Source organism: Seriola dumerili, unplaced genomic scaffold (assembly GCF_002260705.1).
Source record: "Seriola dumerili isolate Sdu_G_001 unplaced genomic scaffold, Sdu_1.0 BDQW01000478.1, whole genome shotgun sequence".
In the NCBI taxonomy this organism is placed as follows: Eukaryota; Metazoa; Chordata; class Actinopteri; order Carangiformes; family Carangidae; genus Seriola; species Seriola dumerili.
The window spans coordinates 5,394,606-5,420,156 of record NW_019174733.1 but is presented as its reverse complement, the minus strand read 5'-3'; the positions used below and the strand labels follow the sequence as shown (position 1 = coordinate 5,420,156).

At 40.8% G+C, this 25,551-nt stretch overlaps 1 protein-coding gene across 8 annotated transcripts; it reads left to right on the top strand.

Annotated features, from left to right (window-relative positions):
- Positions 1-6,829: 6,829 nt before the first annotated feature.
- On the top strand, positions 6,830-24,680 carry LOC111235189 (pleckstrin homology domain-containing family A member 1-like). 8 transcript variants are annotated; one of them, XR_002665667.1, is made up of 15 exons: positions 6,830-6,951; positions 11,532-11,761; positions 12,716-12,772; positions 12,900-12,945; positions 15,601-15,698; positions 16,146-16,277; positions 16,468-16,608; positions 17,113-17,181; positions 17,764-17,828; positions 17,957-18,020; positions 18,238-18,327; positions 19,621-19,694; positions 20,525-20,599; positions 21,242-21,521; positions 21,643-21,733. XR_002665667.1 is itself a non-coding variant. In XM_022763531.1 (14 exons), exons 2-14 carry the CDS (start codon positions 11,621-11,623, stop codon positions 21,872-21,874), a joined length of 1,284 nt encoding a protein of 427 aa, XP_022619252.1. In that variant the 5' UTR covers positions 6,830-6,951; positions 11,532-11,620; the 3' UTR covers positions 21,875-21,960. The 8 variants fall into 8 exon arrangements, 4 of the variants coding, with proteins under 4 accessions (XP_022619252.1, XP_022619251.1, XP_022619253.1 ...); XR_002665668.1 differs by having other exon boundaries at positions 21,242-21,504; positions 21,643-21,718; XR_002665669.1 differs by lacking the exon at positions 20,525-20,599.
- The last annotated feature ends 871 nt before the right edge of the window (positions 24,681-25,551 follow it).

The window sequence follows — 25,551 nt, the reverse complement described above, 5'->3', positions numbered from 1 at the left end:
CCTCTCTTGGCGATATACTTATTGTTCTATTTGCATTCTAGTTTTCCTGTTTCATTCTTTTTCTTTCCCCTTTTCAATTCTTCTCCTTTTAATCCTCTCCCTGACAGTCTAATGTCTCAAAATCTTAAAGCTTAAGATCTCACATTTGTTGTTTTTCTCACTATCGTCTCTCCGCTCCACCTGCGGTTTTAATTAAACACACAAACCTAGGCGTTTATTAAAATTTTCATAACACACACACACATACACTTACTGTATGTACACAGCATGATTAGAGGCTGCACAGCATAATGTTAACATCCTGTTTATTCGCTGTGTTAATAGAGTTAAAGGGTAAGTAAGTAACCACACAGAGTAACGGATAGACTTTGACTTGTGATGCAGTCCAAAGAATCATCAACTCACCTCACACATGCACATGCACGCGCACACACACACACACACACACACGCACAACGCTAACCCTAAAACCAAGTCTCGACCCTCAAACAGCCATTTAAACTTATGGGCTCCAGCATTTTTGTCCCTGCAAAGCTTTTTGGACCCCATAACTACAGTTAAACAAGTCCCCCTCACACACACACACACACACACACACACACACACACACACACACACACACACACACACACACACACACAGACACGGTCTCACACAAAAGAAATGAAGTAGATCAAAAACATGAATGCGCCAGTACCTCACAAGGTCAACTGCGTTTAAAAAGACATGCAGTCTAATGCTCTTTTCCCACCATTAAATGTGAGAGCAACACATACAATCCTCCCTAAAAGAGGCGGTCGCATTCAACACTGAGCGTGCAAATACAAGCGATAGAAAGAGCAGTCAGTTTTCAAAAGCATGAAAGTATACAGGAGTTCAGGAGGATTGAAGGGAACAGAAGAGAACAAAAAATGTTTTGTGCATTAACGACCAAGACAACACACCTGTGTGTCATCACGCAATCACCTTAGTTACTGGATTGCAATCACCTGTTTATCTACTGGTATAATCCAGTATCCGGTACCATTGTAATCATGTGGTGTAGGGTATTTAAAATGAGATGAACAGCAAAGAAACAATTCAACCAAATTAAACAACAAAATATGTTTGTAATTTCCCTTCAGAACGACACAACAAAGCATTTTCTGATCTGACAATATCAGTCACTGTTGAAAGTTAAATACAGTACATTTTATGGTCTGACAGCATTATGGTTATGGTTTGGTAATGGTTAGGGAAACGTCATCGCCATGGCTACAGTCGGAAACAGGAAACAAACAGTGGCCTCCCGAGGTAAAGTCCAGTGTTTTGTTGACCCATGCTTCCACCCTGACACCTGCCACCACATATGACCACTGCAGACAAACGTTTTTTTGTGTTGTTTTATCTGGGGACTCTGTCCTACTGAACCTACAGAATGACTTGTAACGGAAGTTGGTACACACATTCATCACCCCCACAGGCTGAATTTGTAATCATTTTGGTGATCAAATTTGAGATTATACTTCTGAAGCAACAGCTGAAGTCAGCAATGATATGTGAACAGTTCAAGCTAGAACACAATTACAGATTAACGATAACACTTTGGTTATGTCAGTGGCTGTTACCGCAGCTTCAACAGTGCCGGAGCATTGACTGTGTGTGGGCAGTGAGGGGGGAAGGGTGGTTCTCTGCATTACAGTACATCTAACAAGTAGTTATTGCTGACTAAAAGGGTACGTAATCAATGTTATTTCGGGGAGAGTACCCACACATCCTCTTCTTTTCTTCAATCTTTGCTTCTGCCTTCTCATCCTCCTTAATCATCCTGTCCTTGCATCTCTTCTTGCCTCCTCGCTTCTCTTTACCATTTTCATAATTTTCCCTTGTCCCCATCAGACTGCCTCCTTTACTTTCCGCTCTTTGACTCTCTTCCATCTCCTCCTTTTGTCCTTTGTTGTTTTCTCTTGTCTTAATATATCTACTTCTTTGCCGTCCTTTCCATTTTTCTCCTCTCTTGTTCACCCTTTCACTATTCTTCTATTCTTCCCTTTTATCACCCCCCACCTTCTCTTCTTTCTTCTTTTCTCTGCCTGTGTAATTACCATAGCGATACAGTGCCCATCTGGAGGACAACATGCTATTTACAGCGGACAGCAAAGACCATCTCAGCCTACACATTATGCCAAATAGTTTTTTTTTCACAAACAGATACACAAAGTTCATATGCAGACACGCATTAATGTGCATTCTCATATTCTTATACACATTATAACAGTTATGGAAAAGAACTTTAAAATTATCTTCATTAACATAACACACAATTAGCTGTTTAGCATAATCTTTGAAATATAAACAGCAATGTTCTTGTCACTCACTCAACAACTGTTCTGGAGCTTTCAGTCATATCACATGACCTTCATCAGCAGATAATAGTGAGATTGTTTCCTCCTTTACAAATCTTTATGTCAAAACTGCTGATAACTTGGATGAATGCTGCCACAAGTGGACTTAATAGCTTCCTTCAAAACCCCGAAAGGGATGAAGTGGACATAAAGGATACATAATTGAAGTGGGGACAGATTATTGGTCCTCATCAAACTGAATCTGAGAGTTCACTTTTACCCAAAACGACCTACTTTATATTTGTTTATGCTTCCTGTTGATTTGCACGTTCCTGAACTCTGTGGGCCACATTTCCTTTTTAGTCGTAGGTTTTCTTAGATTTTGTTGAAGAAAAAAAAATTAATTTACTTCCCTCCCTTAAGACATTAATTCTGGTAATATTCCCCACAGGAGCATTTTCCCTTGGGCGAGAGAAATTTCTCATCAGCAGAATCTAATACATCTCTTTAGGTTTAAAAAAAAGTGCTGTAATTCAAATAAAACTTTCAGAGAGAAATACTGTTTGTGTCATGTGTGGTTTTATAACTTCATGTCAGATTTGATCTACATTTCAGATCACTTTCAGACATGCTTTTGAAGCCTCGCCTTTTGGGATGGATGCTCTCATATGTGTGAGGTGACGTTTTAATGCTCATTGTTTTCCAGGATCTCTGTTAAAAGGTAGATTAGCTCCCCCTGTTGCTTGATGTACAAACTGTTCAGTTTACACAATATCACAACACAGACTAAATCTTAAAGGGATATTTTGTGAATTTAGTTTAATTGTGAAATCTAGATCTATAAAACTATGATTTAATGTGAGGATTGCATATGAGTGGATTGTATATGGACATAGATATGAAGTATTTAACAATCAGGTCGTCTTGTGTTTCATGTTCAGGTTCAGTCAAATCACTCTTAGACAGTTCAAACATCAAGTTCAAAATCCAAACTGGCAGGAGACATAAACAACTTTGGACATCTAATTTCCTAACGGCTCCACTTCATGACCATTTCCTGTAATTACAACTTAACCATAAACACAGAAAACTTCCTGTGGCCACTTAACACAAGAAGAATAAGTGCAACTTCTACCATAAATATTACTGTAATGTTATAATACTTTGATCAGACTGTAAAACAAGGCAGACCTTGTGGAAAAAATACATTAATACATTCCATGTCTGCAGATTATGTCAGAGCAGATCTAGGTGTGTAGTTGGAGTGGAGAGCACCACTGCAGGGTGAGATCTTGGCTAAAGCACTAAAGATGGCTGACAGGAAGTGGTTATAACCACTGAAACAATATATATGTGTATGAAGTCTCTCGCAACAGCCAATGTTGTCAGCAGGCAGAAAAAATATGACACTGACATTTAAGTAAAGCGCTGAGGACAACAAATAGCTGGTTAGCACTGTGGTGGAGATCTTATAACGCCTGTGAAAAGGTTTCATCTTCTCCCCTTAGGCCTTAAGCTTCAGTGTTCTACAACACTTAATCTAGAGAAGAAGCCACTTATCAAAGTGAAAACTAATTTACACGCAGCGATGTAAAGTGAGAACAAATATTAAATAGTGAATTATTAATTGCATATGAATTTCCCTTAGGGGATAAATAAAGTCTATAATCTATTCATTTAAATCTATTTATCTATCTATCTTTACAGGTAGAATTGTATTTTGATTACTGTAGATTTCTTTGGTTTCTTTGTCTTCATGATGCGCCTTTTGCCAAGGACTTGGATTACTAGTTACTGGGTGCAGCCTATTTAACATAAAATCACTTGCAACACCTTCATTACACAAATGAGATCTCCATTCAACATACCGTGTGACTTATAACAACTGGGTGCACCAGTGATGACTTAAGAGGGTCATATTGTATTTTACAACAAACTTCAGACTTGTCTTTTTTGATGATCAGTGGAAGGAAACAACAAGGAAAAACTATTAAAAAGGTTATGACCTAATAATGAACAACAAAAAAAGAAAATGTGTGGTATCCAGAGACACATGAGAAAGAGAAGGGGAAAGTTTTTGTGTGTAGGAGAGCAGGAAGCTGCTGCTGCTGCTTTATTAGTCATGTGGAGATGCTGTGTAGCCGGGAGCAACTAGTATACCTTGCAACACCAAAAGAAAAGAAATGAAAGACAGAGGCAGTTTAGGTCTGATGTCTCAGCTCTGACAGTTGCTTCACAAAAATGAACAGGAGTTTAATTTAGGCCTAAATGAATAAAACAGCATCATTGGGTTACATTGAGTTACATGTGTTCTCTCAGCGTCAAGATCCTGTGACCAGGTTTCCATTATCTGCTTTTATAAATCTGCCTTGTTGTACAGCTGTTGGGTTTGTAAAACTGTGGGGTTTGTCCTACCTGAGCGGGCTCCCCGCAGCCTGAACAGCACTCTGGAGCGAAATCCGGAGGTGTCACTGTGAGAGCGGAACCTGGGGAGAGGCCACAGCTGAAGAAAATGCCTCATCTCCGTGTAGGTATCCCCCTCCTCTTCCATGGTCGCTTCCTCTGTCAGCCCGCCGGGAGAGAGGTCGCAGATTCGCAGAGACGAGAGGACAGGAAACTTCACGAGCCTCAGCAGCAGTAGCAAGAGCAGGAGTCCGCCCCTCACCCTCACCCTAACCCTCCCCCCCTCCACCTCCACTCAAACTTTCCTCCTGCAGAAGATACTGACAGACCGTGTGTGAGTTGTCCCTGTGCTTGTTGACGCCCATCGAAACAGAGGTTACGTGTATGAGCTGAGTGACTACTAAGAGAGGGATGATGAAAGGTAGTGGTAGCTACATGCCAAGTATCTGACTGACTGCTAAACCTGTTCTTTTATTTCCTATGTCTGAGCTCAGTGCCACACTGCCAAATCCATTGCAGGATACTCGCATTAGAAATAGGCCTCATATAGCCTATTTATTAGCAGCTTATTCCTGCTAACTTGAATATAAGGTTTGCATAGACTGTATGCATAAATTTGTATCAAATTGTCCTTTAGTGTGATTTCTGTTCTATTTGAATGAAAATAAATATCTTTAATTTATCTTCAGGAAGCGAGGAGGTCTTTAGCTGTTCCCCAAGAAAATAAAACTTTTATTATTTGGACGCAGGGTGTTTGACTTTGACATTACATTTTCTGAAGGGATCCCAGTGGTTGAAATGAAAAAGAAAAACATGAAATCATGAAACCTGTAGCTCCAGTTTTGCTCAGTGGTGAACAGAATAGTCAGAGATGTTATGAACAGCCAGCAGTAGTCTACTGATTTTAGGTCTATTATGTAGATACACGTAACGCAACAAGGTTTGCTTGAAGGAAGTGTTTCTGTGTTGAATTGACAAAATAAATGTTACGCAATGACAAACTGTAACATCATGGGAAATAATAGACAAACCCAAGTGGCTGCAGCCTAGAAACGTTAGATGTCGCTAAATCACCACTGTGGTTTATTTATCCCGCTTTGACACCCACTGCTTGTCTCACACTTTACACCTAGATGTGATAAAAAAAAGTAAGAGCTCTCACTCTGATCTTCTTTCTGAGAACCAGATCTTGAAAACATTTTGCAGAGCAGTTTAAGGTTTGAATGGAGCAGATTACAGTAAATATGAGACAGTAGTTAACATGCAGGGTTATTATTTGTTTATTTATTTTAATATAGGCTAACAGGTTTCATCCAAACTAAATATTGGGCTTGTTTGTCATATAGCTTGCAACCACACTACCCATAGCAACAAAATCCTTGTTTTGTTTTCACTAGGCCGGTTATGTAAAGTGACATATTGAGTGGTGTGCAGAATATTATCTGTGATAAAGATTTATTAAGTCCTTTTATGTGGATGTTCTAATACCCTCCTGTCATTGGTTTGTGCCCTTTATAGTGGAGAGGGTCCTTAATCCTTAGCAGTAGAACAAGCTTGTCCATCTGTGTGTAAGGTTGAACATTGCAGTTGATAATCTGTTAATGTAATAATCTGATAATCTTCCCAGCGCTGTGTTTATATTATGTTGCCATATGTATAAACAATGTCTAAATTAGCCATACATCACACATAGTGCCTATTCAGAGTACTATTAATTCTGTTTAACATGCATGGACAATACAATCCTGCACCTTACTGTACAGCTGTAGGAATATCTACCTAACTTGCACTAATGTACAGTGTATTATAATATATTACTATCATGTACAGAGTATATTCAGCACATAGCATCTATCTATCTATCTATCTATCTATCTATCTATCTATCTATCTATCTATCTATCTATCTATCTTATTAAAAGTACTTATTTTATCTTTTAATTACTTTTTTGTCTATAAAGTTTGGAATAGCTACATTGTTACTTGTATGAATTCAAGCTTGTGATATCACAAAGGGGGTAGACTACTTTTCTTTTTTTCCTTTTTCCTTTTTTTTTTTTTTAAACCACACCGTGATCATCTTCATGATAGACGATCTGTGCAGTAGCAGCAGTGGAGCTCTCTGTCGTGGATCAGTGGAGATGGGCTGAGGCAGAGCACACAGACCCGACACCACCGACACCAACGGACCTTGACTTCAGCAGCCACAGAAGGGAAGACTCGGGTAAGCTGACCCGGGACGTTAAACGAAACTAGTTCACGCTAATAAACGTAGCCGTGTTGTTTCGTACAGTCAAAGTTGGCGGATAAATTTCTCGAGGGTGGCTAAGACGAGTCGCTAATGTTAGCTAGGTTAACGTTGGGTTAACGTGTGTGACAAAAGTTGTTTGTCAGAACGGCAGATGCAGTTAGCTAGTAAAGGTCCAAACATACAGGAATGACAGTTTCTAGTTTTTGGTAAATTAATATTATGATGTGTTGTCGAGTAGCCTTAATTGCTAAAAAGCTGGCTAACCTGAGCCATGTCTCCCAGTTAACTTCAGGCCAGCGAGCCAGAGTTACTGATGCTGCTAACACAAATGTTGTCAGCGTGTTGTGGTAATGTGAAGTTATTTCTGTGTTATCCTGCGTGAAGTTCAGAAAGCTTGTTGGCTATGTCGTTTGTTTTAGTGACTCGTGGCGGAGTCGGTGTTACAAGTTAGCAATTAGCAAGTGTGCATCTTCATTTTGTCCTGCTATGGAGATAAAAAAAAAAAACCCACACTAGCATATTGCTGTGGTAAATGGGACCCAGCCTGTCAAACCTGCTGGTCTTATGTGCTGCTTTCAGACCCTGACCAGAAATGACTCTTTTCTGCTGAACTGGAATGACCTGTCCCACCTTTGACCCGTGAGCAGCCAATTCAGCCCCAAGCCGTTCTCTTTACTGCCCTTGTTCCTCTGTACTTCAGTGTTTGTTCTTATAGATGATTTATTGCATTAGTCTTTCTGAAAGCCAATGTTAAACATCAGATCTGCTTGAACAAGGCTGAATCACCAACGGGCAGAATGGCCAACTGCACAGGGGCCTCAGACCCCCCCTCCACTCCCAGGTTTAGTCCATGTGTTATGGGTCTACACAATTAGATTAATTGAAAAGTTGTGTTTTATCATATTGCTATATTTTTTCTCTCTGTCAAGTGGTTAACACAGGAAAAAGACGAGCGAGGCTGGATTGGATTTCACTATCAGTAGATCTGACAGTTATTTTCTGTAACAATCAACTGATTGTTCGCTGGATAAAATGTCAGAAAATAGTGAAAAATGCCCATCATTATTCCCTGAAGCCCAAGTTAACCAACAGTCAACACAAGATGTTGAGTTTACTGTTCTGGAAAACTGAGACTAGAAAATATTAACATTTGAAAATCTGTTACCAGAGATTTGTTTTGGCATTTTTACTTAACAAATGTACTTAAACAGTTAATCAATTATCAGAATTGTTGCCAATTCATTTCTGTCTAATCAGCTATTTAATCTCTAGTGTAGTGTTTGGTTTCTGTGTAAGGCACACAGCCATGGATAGTGGGGTTCAACAGGCGCCCAGTAGCAAATTTTTTTGCCCCCTGGGAGTTTATCTCCATGTTCTCGACACCTAGATTAGTGATTTACTGTGTAGTTCATGTGTGGTGAGAAGAGGTACGCAGGCACAGTTACTGTCTCCAGCTGTTGTGTTACTTTCAATTGTATGGCAGTGGTGTAAGATCATGAAAGGAAAACAATGACCCTCTACTGGGCTATCCAGCTGTTGGCTTACTCTCGTTTTATGACTTGTCCTGTGTGACCAGTTGGTTGCCATGTGATGGTGGACAAAGCCTTCCAACAAATGTAAAGAGTGAGTATACCACGGGGAAATGTTTGACCTAGAAAGAAGTCAACGTATATCATACAGGCTCATCTGACCTTCTTCAGAGTTGGACCTTTAAACTTGCTCCTCTGTGCAGTCTTCTGGTTCTCACTTTGCATGTTTTCATTTATTTTGTGAGTGTACACCTTTTGCTTTCCCTCATTCACTGTAACCCAGTCTTTATATGGTCTCAAATGTATTACACAGGAAGCCCTGATCTGTTCTCCCATTTGTGAGCCCAGACAGAATGATTTTCATTTGTTCATGTACACTAGTATCCTGGTAATTGTCTGTTTTTAAATACCACAGTTATGTTTGCACACGTAAACCCAATATCCTGGCTTCAGAAATCCAATTATGCTAACACATCGTACAAACACCTTATGTTTTCTTATCATCCTATCATAGCCATCAGCCCAATGGATGGATTAAACAAGTAATAAGACTGTAAAATGAAAAAAAAAAGATGATAAAAAATCTAATGATGATGTATTCACTTAAGTCTGACACTGGTAATGCAGAGGATTAGAGTTAGGCTGATAAATTGGACAGGCTGATATATTGTCAATGTTACCTTGCTGCAGATATACTGATAAGACGACTAGGTTTGAGATAATTTAGAAACTGTGACACTGTTACATAGTTTGTCCTCCAGAGAGCACTGACCAGTTGATTTTTCGACTGTAAAATGTCCTGCTCAGACATAAAACAGATATGAGACCCGTATCAAGATTGTTGTTCAGATTTTTTTTAAACTTCCAAATATCCATATCATTCTAAATAATCCAGTATTGATCAGGCTGTGCAGAGGATAAACCTTATTGTGAATCTCTTTATTCATTACTAATGATAAGATGGAGAGCAAAATCTAGCACAGTGGTAAATGTAAAATGTCATAGCAGCTGGAAACCAAACCGGGTTCATTGCTAACTACTGGTGCAACTAAGCCAGTAGAGTAGTGACACAGATTGTTTGGATGTGCAGGATTCAAACACTTGCCTACACTGACTGGCGATCAGAAAAACCTGCATACTGCTGTGATTGTGTATACAGAAAATATTTAATAACCAGGTTTCTCATGTTCCCAATCAGCATAATAAGATGATCAACTGTGATACTAGTGTGCATGTAAACCTGCTTTGTGTTGTCTAACATGAGTGTGAGTCCACAAAGTCCGACTAGCCTTAGCATCTATACAGGGGTTGCTTCAGCGGGAAATTGTTGATCTTAAAACATCCATGCCATGTGAATTAGGACAGCGTTAGATTGATACATGGATATAAGTTAAATGCAGATATATTGGTATGTTTGAATTTGATGGCCAATAATTATGAACATGGCTCTATTACATAGTTTGTTCTCCAGAAACAGTGACAGTTGTTGTAAACACAACATTGACATATCATCACCTTTTAAGGTGATTATGGTGAACTTTTTTTTAACACATCCAGTAGTTACTCGACGGAGAAATATTAGCATTCTTTTGGAGTTGTGTGTCTGGCCACCTGTCGAATATAAGTCCAATATTCACTCCCTTTTAGCTCCCTTTTTGGTCTCTACCAACTCCTGAGGGAAATATGTGTCTCTCTTGCTGTAATTGATTTACATATTTTTCCACATGAACTAGAAAAAAAAACTAGGCCACTGACTTACCTGTCATTCAATTAAAAGTCTACATAGTACACATGGTTGCCTGTTCACCTTGTAGGGATTTTGTTTAGCGCTATCTCTAACATCTAATCTGCATCACTGAAATGCATGAGCATGCATGCAGATGAACTAGTGCACAACACCTCATTTACAGGATCACTAAACTCTACAGAGACGTCTCTCACTCTCACATGACAATCAGGGCTTGTGTAGTGTTGAGATGGTCGCCTCTGACAGTGTGGCTCCTTTCTCGTGCCTGTGTGTCAAATGGGATGACTCGGATAGATGCAGGGACTAACTGAGATGCTCCCAGCCCAGACTCCATGCACAACAACCAGGCCTTTTGTCCCTGATTTGCCCCCATCCACCCACACAGTGCTCATAACGTCATGGAGAAAGAGCGTCTTTATCTTTGCTTTCCAAAGACTCATCTCACTCACATATTTTAGGCTCAGTCCAAAAAGACAGCAGCTTAAACAGGCTAATGCGACAATATGCCTACAGTAACGCTGTGCTCACCCACACAGGGGTTTGACATTGAGACGCTTTCGTTTGCACACGTAAGACTAAACAGATGTACTTCAATCATTTACTTTTTTGTTTATTTCCAGTGAGCAGGAGGTTTCAGGGATGTGTCAGACCTCAGCAGGTTAAATATTGTACATTCTCTCCTGTGCAGCTCCTCAGGGTGTATGTGTTGTTTCTTTGTGTCGAACACGGCTGAGCCCTTTTTTTTTTTCTTCTTTTTTTTCTTTTTTTTTTTGACCATGCTCAAGTGGGTGCTCAGCTGTGGCAGGAGGGAGGGGATAGAAGGGGCTGGCCAGAGGCTTGCCAAATCGGATGAGAGAGCAATTGGGAAGAGATAGCACAGAAAGTGAGAGAGGAGAGGCCGGCAAGAGAAGAGGGAGAACGAAAGAAAGAGAGCAAACCAGGGTGGGTGGAGGAGATAGAAGAGAGAGTGACAGAGTGTAGCGTGTGTTACAGGAAAAAGAGAGAGACTCAGAGAGAACGAAAGGAGAGAGAGTGGGTGAGGCTGATATAAAAGGATAAAGGCGGGGTTGTGGTTTTTGTCACATGATCCCCATGCAGGCTGTAGTCTAGTGAGCTCCAGGTGGCAGAGAGACCACAGATACAGTAGATACAGAGAGAAAGAGAAGGAGGGAGCGGGACACACTAGCAAGGCTCACCACAAAGACAACAGAAATTCCTCATTTACTCCCTCCCTCCTTACACCCATCTGTGTGCACTCTTTTCTCTCTGTCCTTCAGGAATTCTTCCCAGTCCCGTTTGCCCCCGCTCCTCTCCCGCTCTTCTCCACTCCCGGCCCCAGCAGGCCAGGGAATGTCCCGGCGGCGAGATGCCTTACGTGGACCGACAGAACCGCATCTGCGGCTTCCTGGACATCGAGGAGAATGAGAGCAGTGGCAAGTTCCTGCGCCGTTACTTCATATTGGACACACAGCAGGGAAGCCTGGTGTGGTTCATGGACAACCCACAGGTAATTACACATGGCTGCGTTAGCTTAACTCTTAGCTGTGTTTTGGGGGAAAAAATCCTGCAGGTAACTGCACAGGCAAATTTGTTGATGTGATATTGTACAATTTACAGGGAACGGTCTGGCAGCTAACATGAGTTATCCATGTGGATGGTCAGCCTTCATGCAGTTGTAGGCTAACTGCAGGCCACTTTTAGCTAGGCTGTCTTCATTCACTTTGAACACAAAGCAAAGTACAGGCAGTTTCACCACCACACAGCCATGCAAGGATGGGAGAACTTATGCTATCCTGGTTTACAGCAGTTAGGAAGTGCATATTACAGGCACAGGAGTATTGCTAACAGTGTGTCTGTGTTTCAGCTATCAGCAGATATTGCTGTAAATGGGTTAGAATAAGGATAAAATGAATTCATAGTTTAACTCTAAACCAGGGATTAGTTTTTTGTATTCTAAACATTGTGTCCATGTAGTGAGCACTGATATTTGCAGGGAGCACAGTGGTCAACATTTTCTGCTCTATGACCCACGGTGTCACAGTTTTTACAGTGTAACTCTCCCCTTGGTTTGTACATCATGCTGGTTTGGAGATGCTGTATTTGTAAGTGTGCTGTTACATGAAGTATTCATAAATGATGTAGTGCAGGAGGAATTTTAAATAATTCAGTAAGTCCCTTTCTTTTTATAGATTGAAAAAGGTTAAATTTTAATGATGTTAAATCTGGATCCCCTAGTTTCAGAAACACAGCAAGACACTGAAATTAACAATCATGGAATGAAGCCAAAATATACTGTACTTACTCTATAACATTGACTCGCTTTTCAGAACTTGAATTCACCCCTCCACCACACTTTTTGTCAGTAATCTACAGCTAAGACCCCGTCCTGAATAGAATGATGAATGATCAGTTTTAGTTTTCTCTTTTTGCATATTTTGTTCTTTTTACCTTTTTCTGACAGAACCTGCCTGTTGGAGCAGACTGCGTGGGTTCCCTCAAGCTCACCTACATCTCTAAGGTACACAGAACTTTTACCACTGAAGCTTATCTGACACTAACATGATAAGATTATGTATAAATAGATTTAGTTTACAGTATTTGGTTGAACTGGGAAGCTAACAGTTGTGAGCTTTGTCCTCCTCTAGGTCAGCGATGCCACCAAGCTGAGGCCTAAGGCAGAATTCTGCTTTGGTAAGAAAACACTGATCATCACAGTCTTAGCTATGTCTTATTAAATTCTTAGCATTAAAATACTAATTTTATAGTTTACTGAAGGAGCAGTGTCATAGAAATATATAGATCTATCTCGAAATATACATAATTTTCTCTAACCTTTTAGTGTTGTTTTTCTGTACTGACATGGGTCTTGGACAATATGGTTGACAGCATGAATCATTTTAAAGAAATTCACATCATGTATAGAACCTAAAAATACCTACAGTGCTTTGCAAACATGAGCAATGAGTGTGTGATTTATCATACGTTGACTGAGCTGAGTACTATAACCTAAGGGGAGAATGTCCTTGTCTGCCCTCTAGACTTGGTCAAGCACTACTCTCAACATACTTTCTCCACCATTGACCAGGCAGCTTTGTTCAACATGTCTGTTTAGCCAACACACAGAGATGCAGGAGATGGCAGCAGTTGATGATCTGGGCTTGTGTTCATTAGGTGTAACTATTAAAGGCTTGTTTGTGCCTTTCATATTTCATAACTTTAATCAATAAGATGGTTGTGTTGGCACCTGATAAGTTTTCTCGGGTCATATTTGTAGGTCTAATAAATTCAGAGGATCAGCAATTAGACATTTCTCCCAACAGTCCTGTTTTTATAATTGTCTTCCAAACCTTCATTGTTTACACCAGCTTCTTCTTCTGTCACGCTGGTTCATTGCTTGCTTTTAAGGCACGTTGCCTCCACCAACTATTGATAAGTATTACTGTTCTCTGTGGTTGGCTTAACTATTTACTTATCCACTTCTGCACAGTGCCACCAGTGGTCAAACAGTCCACAGTTTACCTTTAAGAGGGCAGAGGGCAGGACACTTTAAGAACTTCAGGACTTGAGAATTATATTAAAAGTATTTCTCAACTTAGATTAAATAAATTCACCATTTGAAACATAGATTGCATTTTTCAAGTAAGCAAACTCGTTTATTCATTTAAACACACATGCATGTTCAATAACGAAATCCAAAAAAATGAGTTCCTTATTTTTTCATCGCCTGATATCCTACTAGTAAATATTTTGTATGTATGTTGACTTGATTTGTCCTTTTCTTCTCACCCCGTGTGTTTGAGACAGGAATAAAAAATGTTGCATAAATATGAACCATCATCAGGTTATGTAGCAGTAAACCTCCATTCCCTGTTATTGTTTACTAGCCCTGCTCCTCCTCTTCCATCTGCTTCAATAGCAGGAAATACAAGTGTGTAACAAGACGCTGACCACAGTGTGTGTTTGTGTCTGGTTGTGTGTGCGCACCAGTTGCCTTGCAGAGGTTGCGACAGGATGCCGGCATCCTAATCGGAACCTGATTCTGATTAAGTTATTTTTAAACTGCCGTTTGTGTGCCACATGTTTTGCTGATATCTACAAATCACCCCCCCCCCCCAACCCCCTTCCTGCATCTAGCAACTTAACATAGGGGGAAGGAGTATTTAGAGAAGTTAGGTACTGGCCATCACACTAACAGATCTTTTTACAGCGAGAAACTAGAACCTGATTACAGTGTGGGATTGATGTGTGGTGATGAGGGAGATCAAAAGTGCCGCATTTGTGTGAACTTTGGTGCTTGGCTGCATTTCTCAAGAGCACACATTGTTTTATTATGTGTAACTATGAGTCAGATCTGATAACCCCCTCCCTGATTTGTCATCCCAGCGCCTAAGAGACCACTACACTTACACCACTACCAAGCAGTTTTCCACTCCCAGAGATACAGTGGGCACATGAGAAGCTTAATACAGTTGGATTAAGTCATGCTGATCACCTGAATGAGACCAGACAGACAGATTTATTTACAGGGAAGTTGAAAAAAAGAGCGTGAGGTCTTGCATGTGTCTAAGAGCTGGACCAAACGCACAAGAACAAGGAAGAATGATCTTCATTGTGCCACAGAGTTTGAGCTCTCAGTGCATTTTACAGCTCGCCCCCGCCAGATTTACCAGTCCAGCTTTAATGTAATTTATTCCCATGGTGTCGAAAGGAAACAGAGGAGACACAAGGACGGTTTGAGCTGCAGAATTCAAGGATTTATGGTAGAGAGAGAGAGAGAGAGAGAGAGAGAGAGAGAATGAGAGACTTGAGTTCTTTCAGCTCCCAAATCCTGATCCATAGCTAATCAGCATTTGACCCAAAAATTTCTTTGTGATTGAAAATGGGGTTTGCTCATGTTCACATGGGTGTGAAAATGTGCGAGAAAATTTGGTGGTTGGGAGCTATGGGGTTTTTCCTTCCCCGTCATGGTCAGAAGTGGGTAGGTGGTGGCAGACTGAGGCAGCTGAATCGAGCTGGGTCATCATCCACATGGAGAGAAAATGCTGCTGGTAGTGTGTGGGAGAGTCCCTTGGCTCAGTTGTTTTTCAGTTACAGAGAAATCTGTGGCAGTGGATCTGTTCTCCTGCCGCTCGTATTCACATCATATTTTCTATACAAGAAAAGCCACAAGCGCAGTTAGTCAGTACAGCTTTGTACTAGTAGTGTCATATGCATGTGATTCATATTAAACAGAATGAATCAGACGGTGTAGTGAAGAGAATGTGGTCTCACACTGACTGAAAAGGTCTGAATATACTTTCACTCTTTCTATTCCCATCACTTTTTTTTTTTTTTATGATCTATTAGTCATCAATGCAGGGATGAGGAAGTTCTTCCTGCAGGCCAATGATCAGCAGGACCTCGTGGACTGGGTCAACGCTCTCAATAAAGCCACTAAAATCACTGTGAGACAAACACATACACATTGTGCACAGATAAACACAAGTTTATCCCAGATTCAGCTGCAATCATCTGTTCTTTTTGGCTCATGTTTTATCACTTGGAGGAACTTTTATTTCTTCCTCTTCTGGAGAAATGAATGAGTGGACTGTCAAGAAACAAGACTAGAGTGAGTCAGAGCATGACTAACAGGATGCTGTATTGTTACCCTGAGTACTGGGATAAAGGACTGTTTCCTTTGTTCTCCATGAAGCTTTAACCATCCAGAAAGGAAAGGGATATAAAATGTGTTAAAGGCTTGTCAACTTCTGCATTCATAGAAGTCCTACTACATCCTACTACAAAAATACGACTACAAAATTCCACAAAATGTCTATTTCTGTTTAATATATGCGTTTAATGAATAACTGTCTTCAGTCCTTTGAAGTCTGATGTGTTTGTGTGTTCCTAAGGTGCCAAAGGCGTCTGATGGCCAGCAGAATTCAGAGAACCAGAAGGTTTTGCCAGATGTTGCGGCAACCAAGAAACAAGTCTCCTATAAGACAGAGATCATAGGAGGAGTCCCCATCGTCACCCAGACACAGGTAAACATAACCCTCACACTACTGTCACACACAACACTGAAAAACTACTGTTACCTGGAAGTTGCATAGATAATATAGGTCTAACTTATAGACTCAGTCTAACTCAGACTCTAGAAAATCTGTTTGTTTGTTTTTTGAAATGTTGTTGGAACTTGCAATTACGATATTTCCGTCGTCACTCTTCCCCCAGCGTGAAGGTGCTGACGGTGCAGACAGAGCAGAGCGTGAGGCCATGCATCGGTCTCACAGCCAGCTGCCGTACTTCCTGGGCAGGCCGGCTCAGGAGCACACCGTCATTAAGTCGGGCTACTGCGTCAAGCAAGGAGCTGTGGTGAGTACCTGCCACTCTCATGGTTCCCTGTTGGGCTGAGGTGGTTTCACTTTGCCTTCTGGTGTCATTAAGAGATGTTTCACATGAGGTATGTCGTGGAGGCCAGAATGACAGGCTTTTCCTCACTGTGGACATACAATACAATTTACGATTAATGTCACAGTTATAATGAAGATGACATCCATAAAAGTAAGTAGCTCCTTCATGTGAGAGGGAGTATTAAGTCTTATGACTTGGGGAATGTGAGATGATGAGATTTCAGCTTGATAATGGTAAAGAAATTGGTTGCCTAAGGAAATACAAATTCTCCAGTGTGTACAAATCTGTACTTTATAAATGTCCAAGTATTAATGGACTCCTCTCTCCCCTCTCTATATATATACATTGTAAATTGTGTCGGAACTAGAAAAAACATTGCTTTCATTATTGTGGCAAACTGACAACTTTGACAGATCTTGTGTTGCCAGAAAATTAAACAAAAGCTCTGAACATCTTTTCCCCCAGATGAGGAACTGGAAACGGCGATATTTCCTCCTGGAAGAAAATTCAATGAGTTACTTCAAGTCTGATTTGGTAATTATCTTTGATTTAGTTATGTGAAGCCTTCAAGGAATGTTTTTATTGATGGTGCACGTGGATTGGATTCACCCCCACAGTCTGAGGCAGAGTAACAGCAAACACACAGCCCTGACTTCTAACATGTTTTATCCACAGTCTGTGGAATTCAATGCCCTCACTTCACATGTCCTATCATGCCCTGTTCCCCCCTGGCTTTTCTTACACACACACACACACACACACACACAGACTGTCCTCAGGACAATACTGCACGTCCCATTCCCCGTACTTGGCAGAGTCTGCCCTTATTTGACAGTTTTATCTGTCTATTTGGCTATCAACAGGCCCCAAGGACACAGACTCTCTGTCTGCTGTATCAAATAGCCAGGTCAAGAAAGTTACAAACCTTCAGGGTTTTTAGTTTGCAGTCTACTGCTTCTAGCAAAGTTCACTTCAATTCCTATGAAACATAAAAACTCAGCCTTGTTTTAATCTATTATATATTATAAAAAGCATTTGTAATATTTATCCTGTGTATTTCAGTTGTTTAGTTTTTGCTTCTTCAAATATTATGAAAAGTTATTTTCTTAACTTTAGGAGAAGGAGCCTCTGAGAATGATTCCCCTGAAGGAAGTTCACAAAGTCCAGGAGTGCAAACAGAGGTATTTAACATGTCCCAGCATTTTCCCATTGTACAAAAAGAGGATGGTGTTTACTTTTTCTGATTTAGATAAAGATGTACAGCAGATGAGATAAATATGATTTGACTTGTTGTCCACTTTTGTTGTAGTGACATTATGATGAGAGATAATCTGTTTGAAGTCGTCACCACATCAAGGACGTTTTACATACAGGTGCATCTTTTTCTATGATAAAAGGAATGTACAGTTGATTCTCATTCACACACTCTGACGTTTCTGAGGTGTTACTGTACTGCAGTGTTCATACATTCTGTACTTTCTTGCCTATTTGCATATTTCCCTTCCCACCTCTTACCTCATTCTCATTTCCTCTCTGTCTTTTTCTCTTTTCTGTTTTCTTACTGTCGTTTTCTTACACTGTTTCCACCAGGCGGACAGTCCAGAGGAGATGCACAGCTGGATCAAGGCTGTCTCTGGGGCTATTGTGGCCCAGCGGGGGCCTGGGAGGTCTGCTGCCACAGTATGTATCATGCACTACAGTTCAGCATAGAGTCACAAACCCCACATGTACCTGTGGAAAAGAGAAATGACTTCAGGCATGACTTTGTCTTACATGTGCTTAACATAAGACTTATCTTAGACTAAGACTAAGATTCACAACACATATTGTTGATATTGTGTCATTTATTGATTGTTGCTTGCAGTTTCTTGTTCACACAACAGCTCACCCAGCTGAAAGCTACATAGATGTAATGATAATCCCCTTTTACTTCATGTCAAACAGATGCAGAAACAGTAGTATGGCTGCATCACCTTGCCCTTATTGTTGCAGTTTAACAACATTAAGCCCAGCTGTTGTAGCTGTGGTTGAAAAGTCTGAAGCTAAATTCTGCTCTGTGTAGTCTACATGAGGACTTCCCAACTCCCGAGCCGAGGACTGGTGCAGGGCCTTGGGACAGTTGCTACCAAGCCATGAGGAAACGACATGATCTGGCAAAAAAAGCTCATTATGATGGAACTTAATAGGCTATTATAGGGTATTTTTTCAGTATTTGCTGTGTTTGGCACAGCCTGTCCTGCATTTTCCCACCATCCAACGACAAATACAGATGTCTTTTTAAAAGTCCTTTTTTGGCCATGTTGTGTCTTCATTAGACAACTGACAGTTGATAGATGACAGGAAATGAAGGGAGAGAGAGAATCGCGTGTAACAAAGGTCCCAGCTGGACCCGAGCTGGGGATGTTGCAGTTCATGGTTGGTGCCTTTTCCCCTGAGCCCCCAGGGCGTCCCTATACTGATTTTTTGGGGGGGGTTTTTTAAACTAAAGTAGGTCATCAGTGCACAAGATGACCAATATGCCATCACCACTTTTCAGTTTCCTGCAGTACATGAAATCTGTGTGAGTACGCTACCTGTGTCTTAGAGCTGCTTAGTTATCTCAGTCAGCAGCCTACATGCTTAGAGACAGGTAGATGGACTTGGCAGGTGTGAAGACAGAAATAAACCGGTTCCGTAGTCCCGACTGCAGAGGAAACACTGTCCTCTGCCGCAGCTGGTTCCTTCTGGTTAGACTGGAATCCTTCTCAACACGTCTCCGCTGACTGTTTCTCTACAGTTCCCTCTTTCTTGCCTCCTGTGTCTGTCTTTCTCTCGCTTGTTTTTCTCTCACCTCCTTTTTCCTCTCCTGTGCCTGTTCTCTGTATCCTCTTTTTCCCTTTCTGTCTTTCTTTGTCACATTCTCTCCACCTCCTCCTCTCCCTGTGGGCAGATGGCCCATCTGCTCTAATCCTGCTTTGCACTGTGTTGTTGCAGATGCGGCAGGCCAGACGGCTGTCGAACCCCTGTATACAGAGGTATACGTCCCGAATCGGGGAGTGCAGCAGCACGTATGTCAGCTCGTCTAAATTCCCCCTTTAAACTATAAGTTCATCTTTTTTAATACTGTTTTCCACTCACTGGCTGGCCCTTTGTGGTTGTAGACATTGTGAGGGCAGATCAGATCTGACGGCACATCTGATGCTCTATTTTTTTCTTTTTCTTTTTTTTTTTTTGCTAAGAACCAACCACACCCTACGTATGGCTGTGATAACCCAACAAGCGCTCCTCCCTTCACGCCCTCGTCCGCACTGCTTCTCTCATCCACTTCTCCTCCTTTGCTTTTCTTTTCCCCTGCTGAACTGTCACTTTAAGCTCAGTTCAAAGTTTACATCCATTGCATTCAGATAGTTTCCAGCAAAACAGGTATAAAAAGATCTTGTGTCAGGAATTGAAAGGCTCAAGGTGTGCTTAATTTAGCTTCTCTTGCATGTGATGACTGTCACCACAAACATGGCAACTCAAGTCAAGCACACCTCAAGTCTTTCAAATGCTAAAAAGTAAAGTAAAGGTACAGAATCGCTCTAAACGGTTGGAATATGACAATCTAACTATTGGAAAGACCTGCAGCCACTGCCTCCCTCCTCCCTCTCTCCCTCCCTCCCTTATGGCTTCACTTTCACAGCTTTCACATGTCTTCACCATTATTGATGACGCTTCGGTGTAAAAATATACATGAGTTGATGAACAATCCATGCACGAACACACACACTGCTTAAACTACGCTGCCAGCGTAGCTATGAATACCGTAAGCCTGTTTCTATCTCTGTCTTTATTACTGGGTACATGTGTCTTTCACACCTTCTGTTTCTCTTCCCTTCATGCCCTGTTATCTCTGCAGTCTGCTGCAGCTGTGTACCTGTCTTAGATGTGTGACATCCTGCTTGTCTCTCCTCCTCCCTCCTGTTCGCTGCCTGTATGTTTTTTTTCTCTCTTTCTCATATACACAATAATAATGTTTCCATGTTGACTTCCTATACTTTCTATGTGCTAAATGTTGAACATTTTAACAGCTTTGAAATGAGAACTTACCAGTGCTGAATCCACACGTCTAGAGTCACAAACTATAGGTTTTCATGGTGGTCTGTTGATTTACATGCAAATATTTTTAAGTCATCAGTGTGATCAGATTATCTGGTGATCTGTCTAACAGCTCCTAAAACTCAGCACAGGCCAGATTTTGGACCTTTGGATTCAGCATAAATGTGTTTACACGTGTGGCTCCCCCCAGGATATTTTGACATGTTTGTGTAAGGAATTTTAAATCTTAAATCTTGTGATGCTTAAGTGACACTGATTGATTTTACTGATCATAAATTTCACAAGCCTGCAAAGTCCCAGCATGTCACTCTGTCACGGTCACATCATGTAGGAGAAACTGTGGAAATACAGAACCTGAAAGTTGACAGAGATATTTGTATTGTGGTCTCTCTCTTTATGTCTGGGATTTTTCTCTAACCGACATTTCACCAACTACTCGGTGGCTACCCCCTTTTTTTTGTTTTCACTACCTCTGCTGTTTTTTTTCTTCTTCCCATGCTTCTGCTTTGTGTTTCAGAGATTGAAATCTGACAATGAAAAGCTGTGAAATAATGAGCAACAACCAACCACTGCTTCCTAAGACACTCTGCTCTTCCACTACAACCTGTTGAGACTACCAAAACTAAAACCTGCTGACACTACTACCACTACTCCCGTTACCTCTACTTCTGCTACTACTACTACTACTTCTTCTTCTACTGCTACTACCACCATCTCCACTCTCTAGCAATGCTACATTCTTCAGCACCTACAGCCTTCAAGCTGCGTCAGGCCCCTCATGTTGGTGCTAATTCCAAGTCTGTAACTCACCTCTCAAATGAACTATACATATCAGGATGTCACTGTAGTTACTAACACCCACTTGTCTTGTTTCCCTCATTCTTGCTCTCTCTGTGTCATCCACTGTTTCCGCTGCAGGAACACGGCAGCCGTTCCACTTTCTACCGCAGCCCCTCGGGCCCCCCCGTCCCTCGCTCGCCCATATCTGCCATGCCACCATGCTACCCAGAGTGGGGGGCTGCTGTCACGTGCGGCACACGCTCGCAGCCTGGCGTGGGACAGCGAGCACTTCATGAGCCTGCTGCCACGGCCCAGTCACAGCCACACGCCAGCACGCCTGTCCCTGCAGGAGACGCGTCTGGCAAAGTGACCTGCGAACCACCTGTGACCACCATCACCAACTCGGAGGAGTCACCGTGGCGACGGCGGAGCAGCTTTGAGCCCTACATGCCTGAACCACCCCTGGACCTGGATGACGCTGACCTGCCAGTGAGTGAGGTCTGAGCCGTTGACACTTGTTTGTCTAGATGGATGTTGACAGAGATGCCATGGATAAAGAGGAAATCATGCCCAACAGGTGTTCACAAAAGGGCAGGCATTGGTTTTCAAACCGAAGCTGTTGGCAGATGACGGTGCACAACATCTCAAACTCATCTTTTGAGCTCCTCCGTCAGTGCTGTCAGTGTGCAAAAGAAACAAGTTGGGTCACCACTGAACTGCACACGTGTGCCAAAGACGACCCGGTCTTCACCCACACCCCTCTGCCTGCGTGCTGTCGAATTTGCAATGGCATATTTATTTACTATGAGTTGATGTTGTCAAACAAAACTACAAATTTTTAGTTTACTTGTGCTGATTAGATTTCAGTGACAGAGCTTTATTTTAACCTGTACAGGCACAGAGATGCGTTCAATGGTATTTGTGGGCAGAGCATTTTTGTAAACCACTTTGTTCCAAAAAAATAAGGGAGCTTTTAATGATGCAAGGTGTTTCCTCATATATGAAAAGAGTGTCCAAACTGAGGGCTGGCTTTTCATCACCTCAATATAATCTAATTTAAACAGTGTGGTCCATTCACACACTCACTATTCTAACACTGGATTTGTCTACTATTGTTGGCCGGTGTTAGGGATATAGGTCAAGCCTAGTCTGACATCAAACCCTCACTCTAATGCAAATAAATACAATAATTCAAACATTCTGGACTGGTCTAGGACCAGATGCAAAAAATTGGAAATATGTGTGTGTGTGTGTATATATATGTGATCCAGTGTGTATAATAATGCAAGACCAAATGTATTCCAGCAACATCTAGTATGATTTTTTAGTTGCCAAGCCTTTGACTTAAACTACATTTATTTTTGAATACATAGGAGGGTTATGGTCAATTGTTTGATTTTACAATGCCGTTTTCAGTGACTGTTATTGACCACGAGCTGAATTAACTTACATTTTAATGTACAGTTTTTACAGTTATTCCACCTCTGGCAGTAAAGTGAGAGTACTGTGCAGAGGCGCAAAAGAAAAACAAAAATTTGAAAGCTGTCACAGTACATGCATCACTTCACAACCTGAATCAGTGTCTTTGCAAACTACATTCAGCATACCAGACTTTGTGGACTCACATTTGTGACACTGGATGACGTGGGAAAGGAGCAACAGCGTTATAAGTAAACAAGAAGTGCAAGACATAAGCTTGTATGCTTTTTTGTAATTCATAGTAATAAAAACTTCAGCAACAGGTCAGTTATAAATAAGCTTCATGTCCTGACAGACTGGGTTCTAACAGTTTCACATTATGAACTAAACCTGCAGATCATTGTTTGAAGATGATTAGTCTGTGTGAACACCATGCAAACATTTTGGAACATGATTTAACAGAAAAAACATTCAAGCTCAGACACTTAACATGTTAACATGTTAATGATTCCTCAGATTGTCTTTCTGGTTTTAGTTTTGGTTTTTAGTTTATGGCTGATCCGTGTGTTGTGTGTTTGCAGAATAGAGCTGTGTGCAGCAGAATTATTTTTATATGCTTTTAGATGTTTCCTGATCTTATTCCTTTTACTTGTGTTACCATCCCAGTAGCAGGCAGTATGGTTTTATTTAAAAATCTCCCACTTTAGTCCTGCTAAATAATACACACTAATCTTTTTTTTTTTTTTTTTTTTTTAAGTGCCTGCTCCATTTCAGCCCAACAAAGCCAAGCTACTTCACCTGTGTTCAGTCTGGTGTAATTGGTTTGAATTGTTTCTATTTATTATGTGGATGACTTGAAAGAAATAAACACTGAAAACGTGCTCAGGTTTCCTGGAGTATCATTCAGTAACGTGCTAATCGTTCACCAAAGAGCACAGTCAGTCTGTTGAGATAAAAAGAGGAAAGAAATTCACCATTGTCTGCACTCATGTCTTCATGTGGTCCTTTAGTGTAACTGCTTGTTCACTCGTCACGGCTCCTTCTGCCCTCTTGTGGTGAGAGAAATACCTGCACCTGTTTCACTGAACTTCCTATGAATGATAACACAGTGCCGTATAAGTTCTGTATTTGTCAGTGACAGGATGATTTTAGTTTTAAGAGTGGAAATAGATACAAGTTGTACAAAATATCTGTAAGAATGAAGTCATGAAATGAAAAAATCAGCAGACAATACAAGACAGTAACAAAACTTAACCAAACCTTTAAAACAGCAGGCCATGTTTTTCTCTTTTTGTCCACACTTGTCCACTCAACAGATTTAAATGTGATGTGCAAATGTGCAAGTTTTTTTTATTTTATTTTGAATATTATTACTGCAATTAACAGCAGGGCACAATATGTATTATGATTTGGCAAATGTATACAAAACCACATAAAGAATCAAACAGGTCAGTGCAATGAGCTGTGTTTTAGTGCGATGCTTTGAGAGACTAAATATGTAAAAACTAAAGCAAAACATTATTGTTTGTATTGAAATTTGTTAAATGATGATGTTGAATTAGAGCTGAGCCCCAGTTAAGAGCTGGCCTTGCTCCTTCTGTTTACAAAATCATTTACTGCCAGTATCAAGAAGAATAATCTGTTTTTCTCAGTATGTACACTGATATACCACACTGAATAAAAGTACTTAATTGGTATTAAGGAAATGTACTTAAAATATCAAACGTACAAAATAAAATTAAAAAAGCTCCTGTGAATGTTATATTATTATATTACTGATGTATTCATGTGTCAGTTTACTGTTGTAGTTGGTTGACGTGGAGCTAACACTTTCGTATACTGTTGGGTGGTTAAATTTGTAATGGTACGTAATCATTTATTGTATGTTTTGGGGATAAAATCTTAATTTGCACTAGTAACTAAAGCCGTAGAATGTAATGGAAAGTTAAAAAAAAATAGAAACGTAAAATAGAGTAAAGTTTGTTTAGATTTGTTTTTCCAGGACTTGGATGAATTAGTTTCATTTTCCTTCAGCACTAACGATTGAGTCATTTACAGTATGTTTGTTTATCCTGCAGCTTCATCAGCATCAGTTACATATACAGCCTCTGGCTTGATACAGTATGTGCAGATGGATTTACACAGTGATGTCATGGAGCAACGCTGAATATGTAAAGCTTCTTTAATCAGTCCGATAAAGAGCTACAGCACAGTCTGGGCTGCAGTGTTTGTATATACAGAATATAGTGGGTACTGCATGTGTAGGCACTGGGCAGTTGATGAGGATGGTGGTGGTAAGTGATTCACAGAAAAAGCGGAAACCAACATCTATAGCTGTACAGCTGTTTGATTAACAGGCTACTGTAGCTGAGGGCTACAGTATATCTTCATTGATCTTAACTGTGGGATGTAAGACTTTGTTGTGGCTTCAGGCGTGGACATGAATTCACACACAGCTCAGACATCTTTGCGGACTTGAGTGAGGAGATCACACAGACCTCATCCATCCTTGGTTACGCTCACTGGCCTTGGTTGGAGAATGGGTGTGACTTATAGATGAGGTTGTTTTCATCTGCAGATTTTCCCATCGTTTCCCGTCTGCGTATTGCCACATAATGTAGTCTGACG

Coding starts and splice junctions, on each gene's coding strand:
- LOC111235189 (XM_022763530.1), top strand. CDS start 11,621: ATGCCTTACGTGGACCGACAGAACCGCATCTGCGGCTTCCTGGACATC. Junction 16,278..16,467: donor CCATCGTCACCCAGACACAG/GTAAACATAACC, acceptor CTCTTCCCCCAG/CGTGAAGGTGCTGACGGTGC. Junction 18,021..18,237: donor CAAGGACGTTTTACATACAG/GTGCATCTTTTT, acceptor TGTTTCCACCAG/GCGGACAGTCCAGAGGAGAT.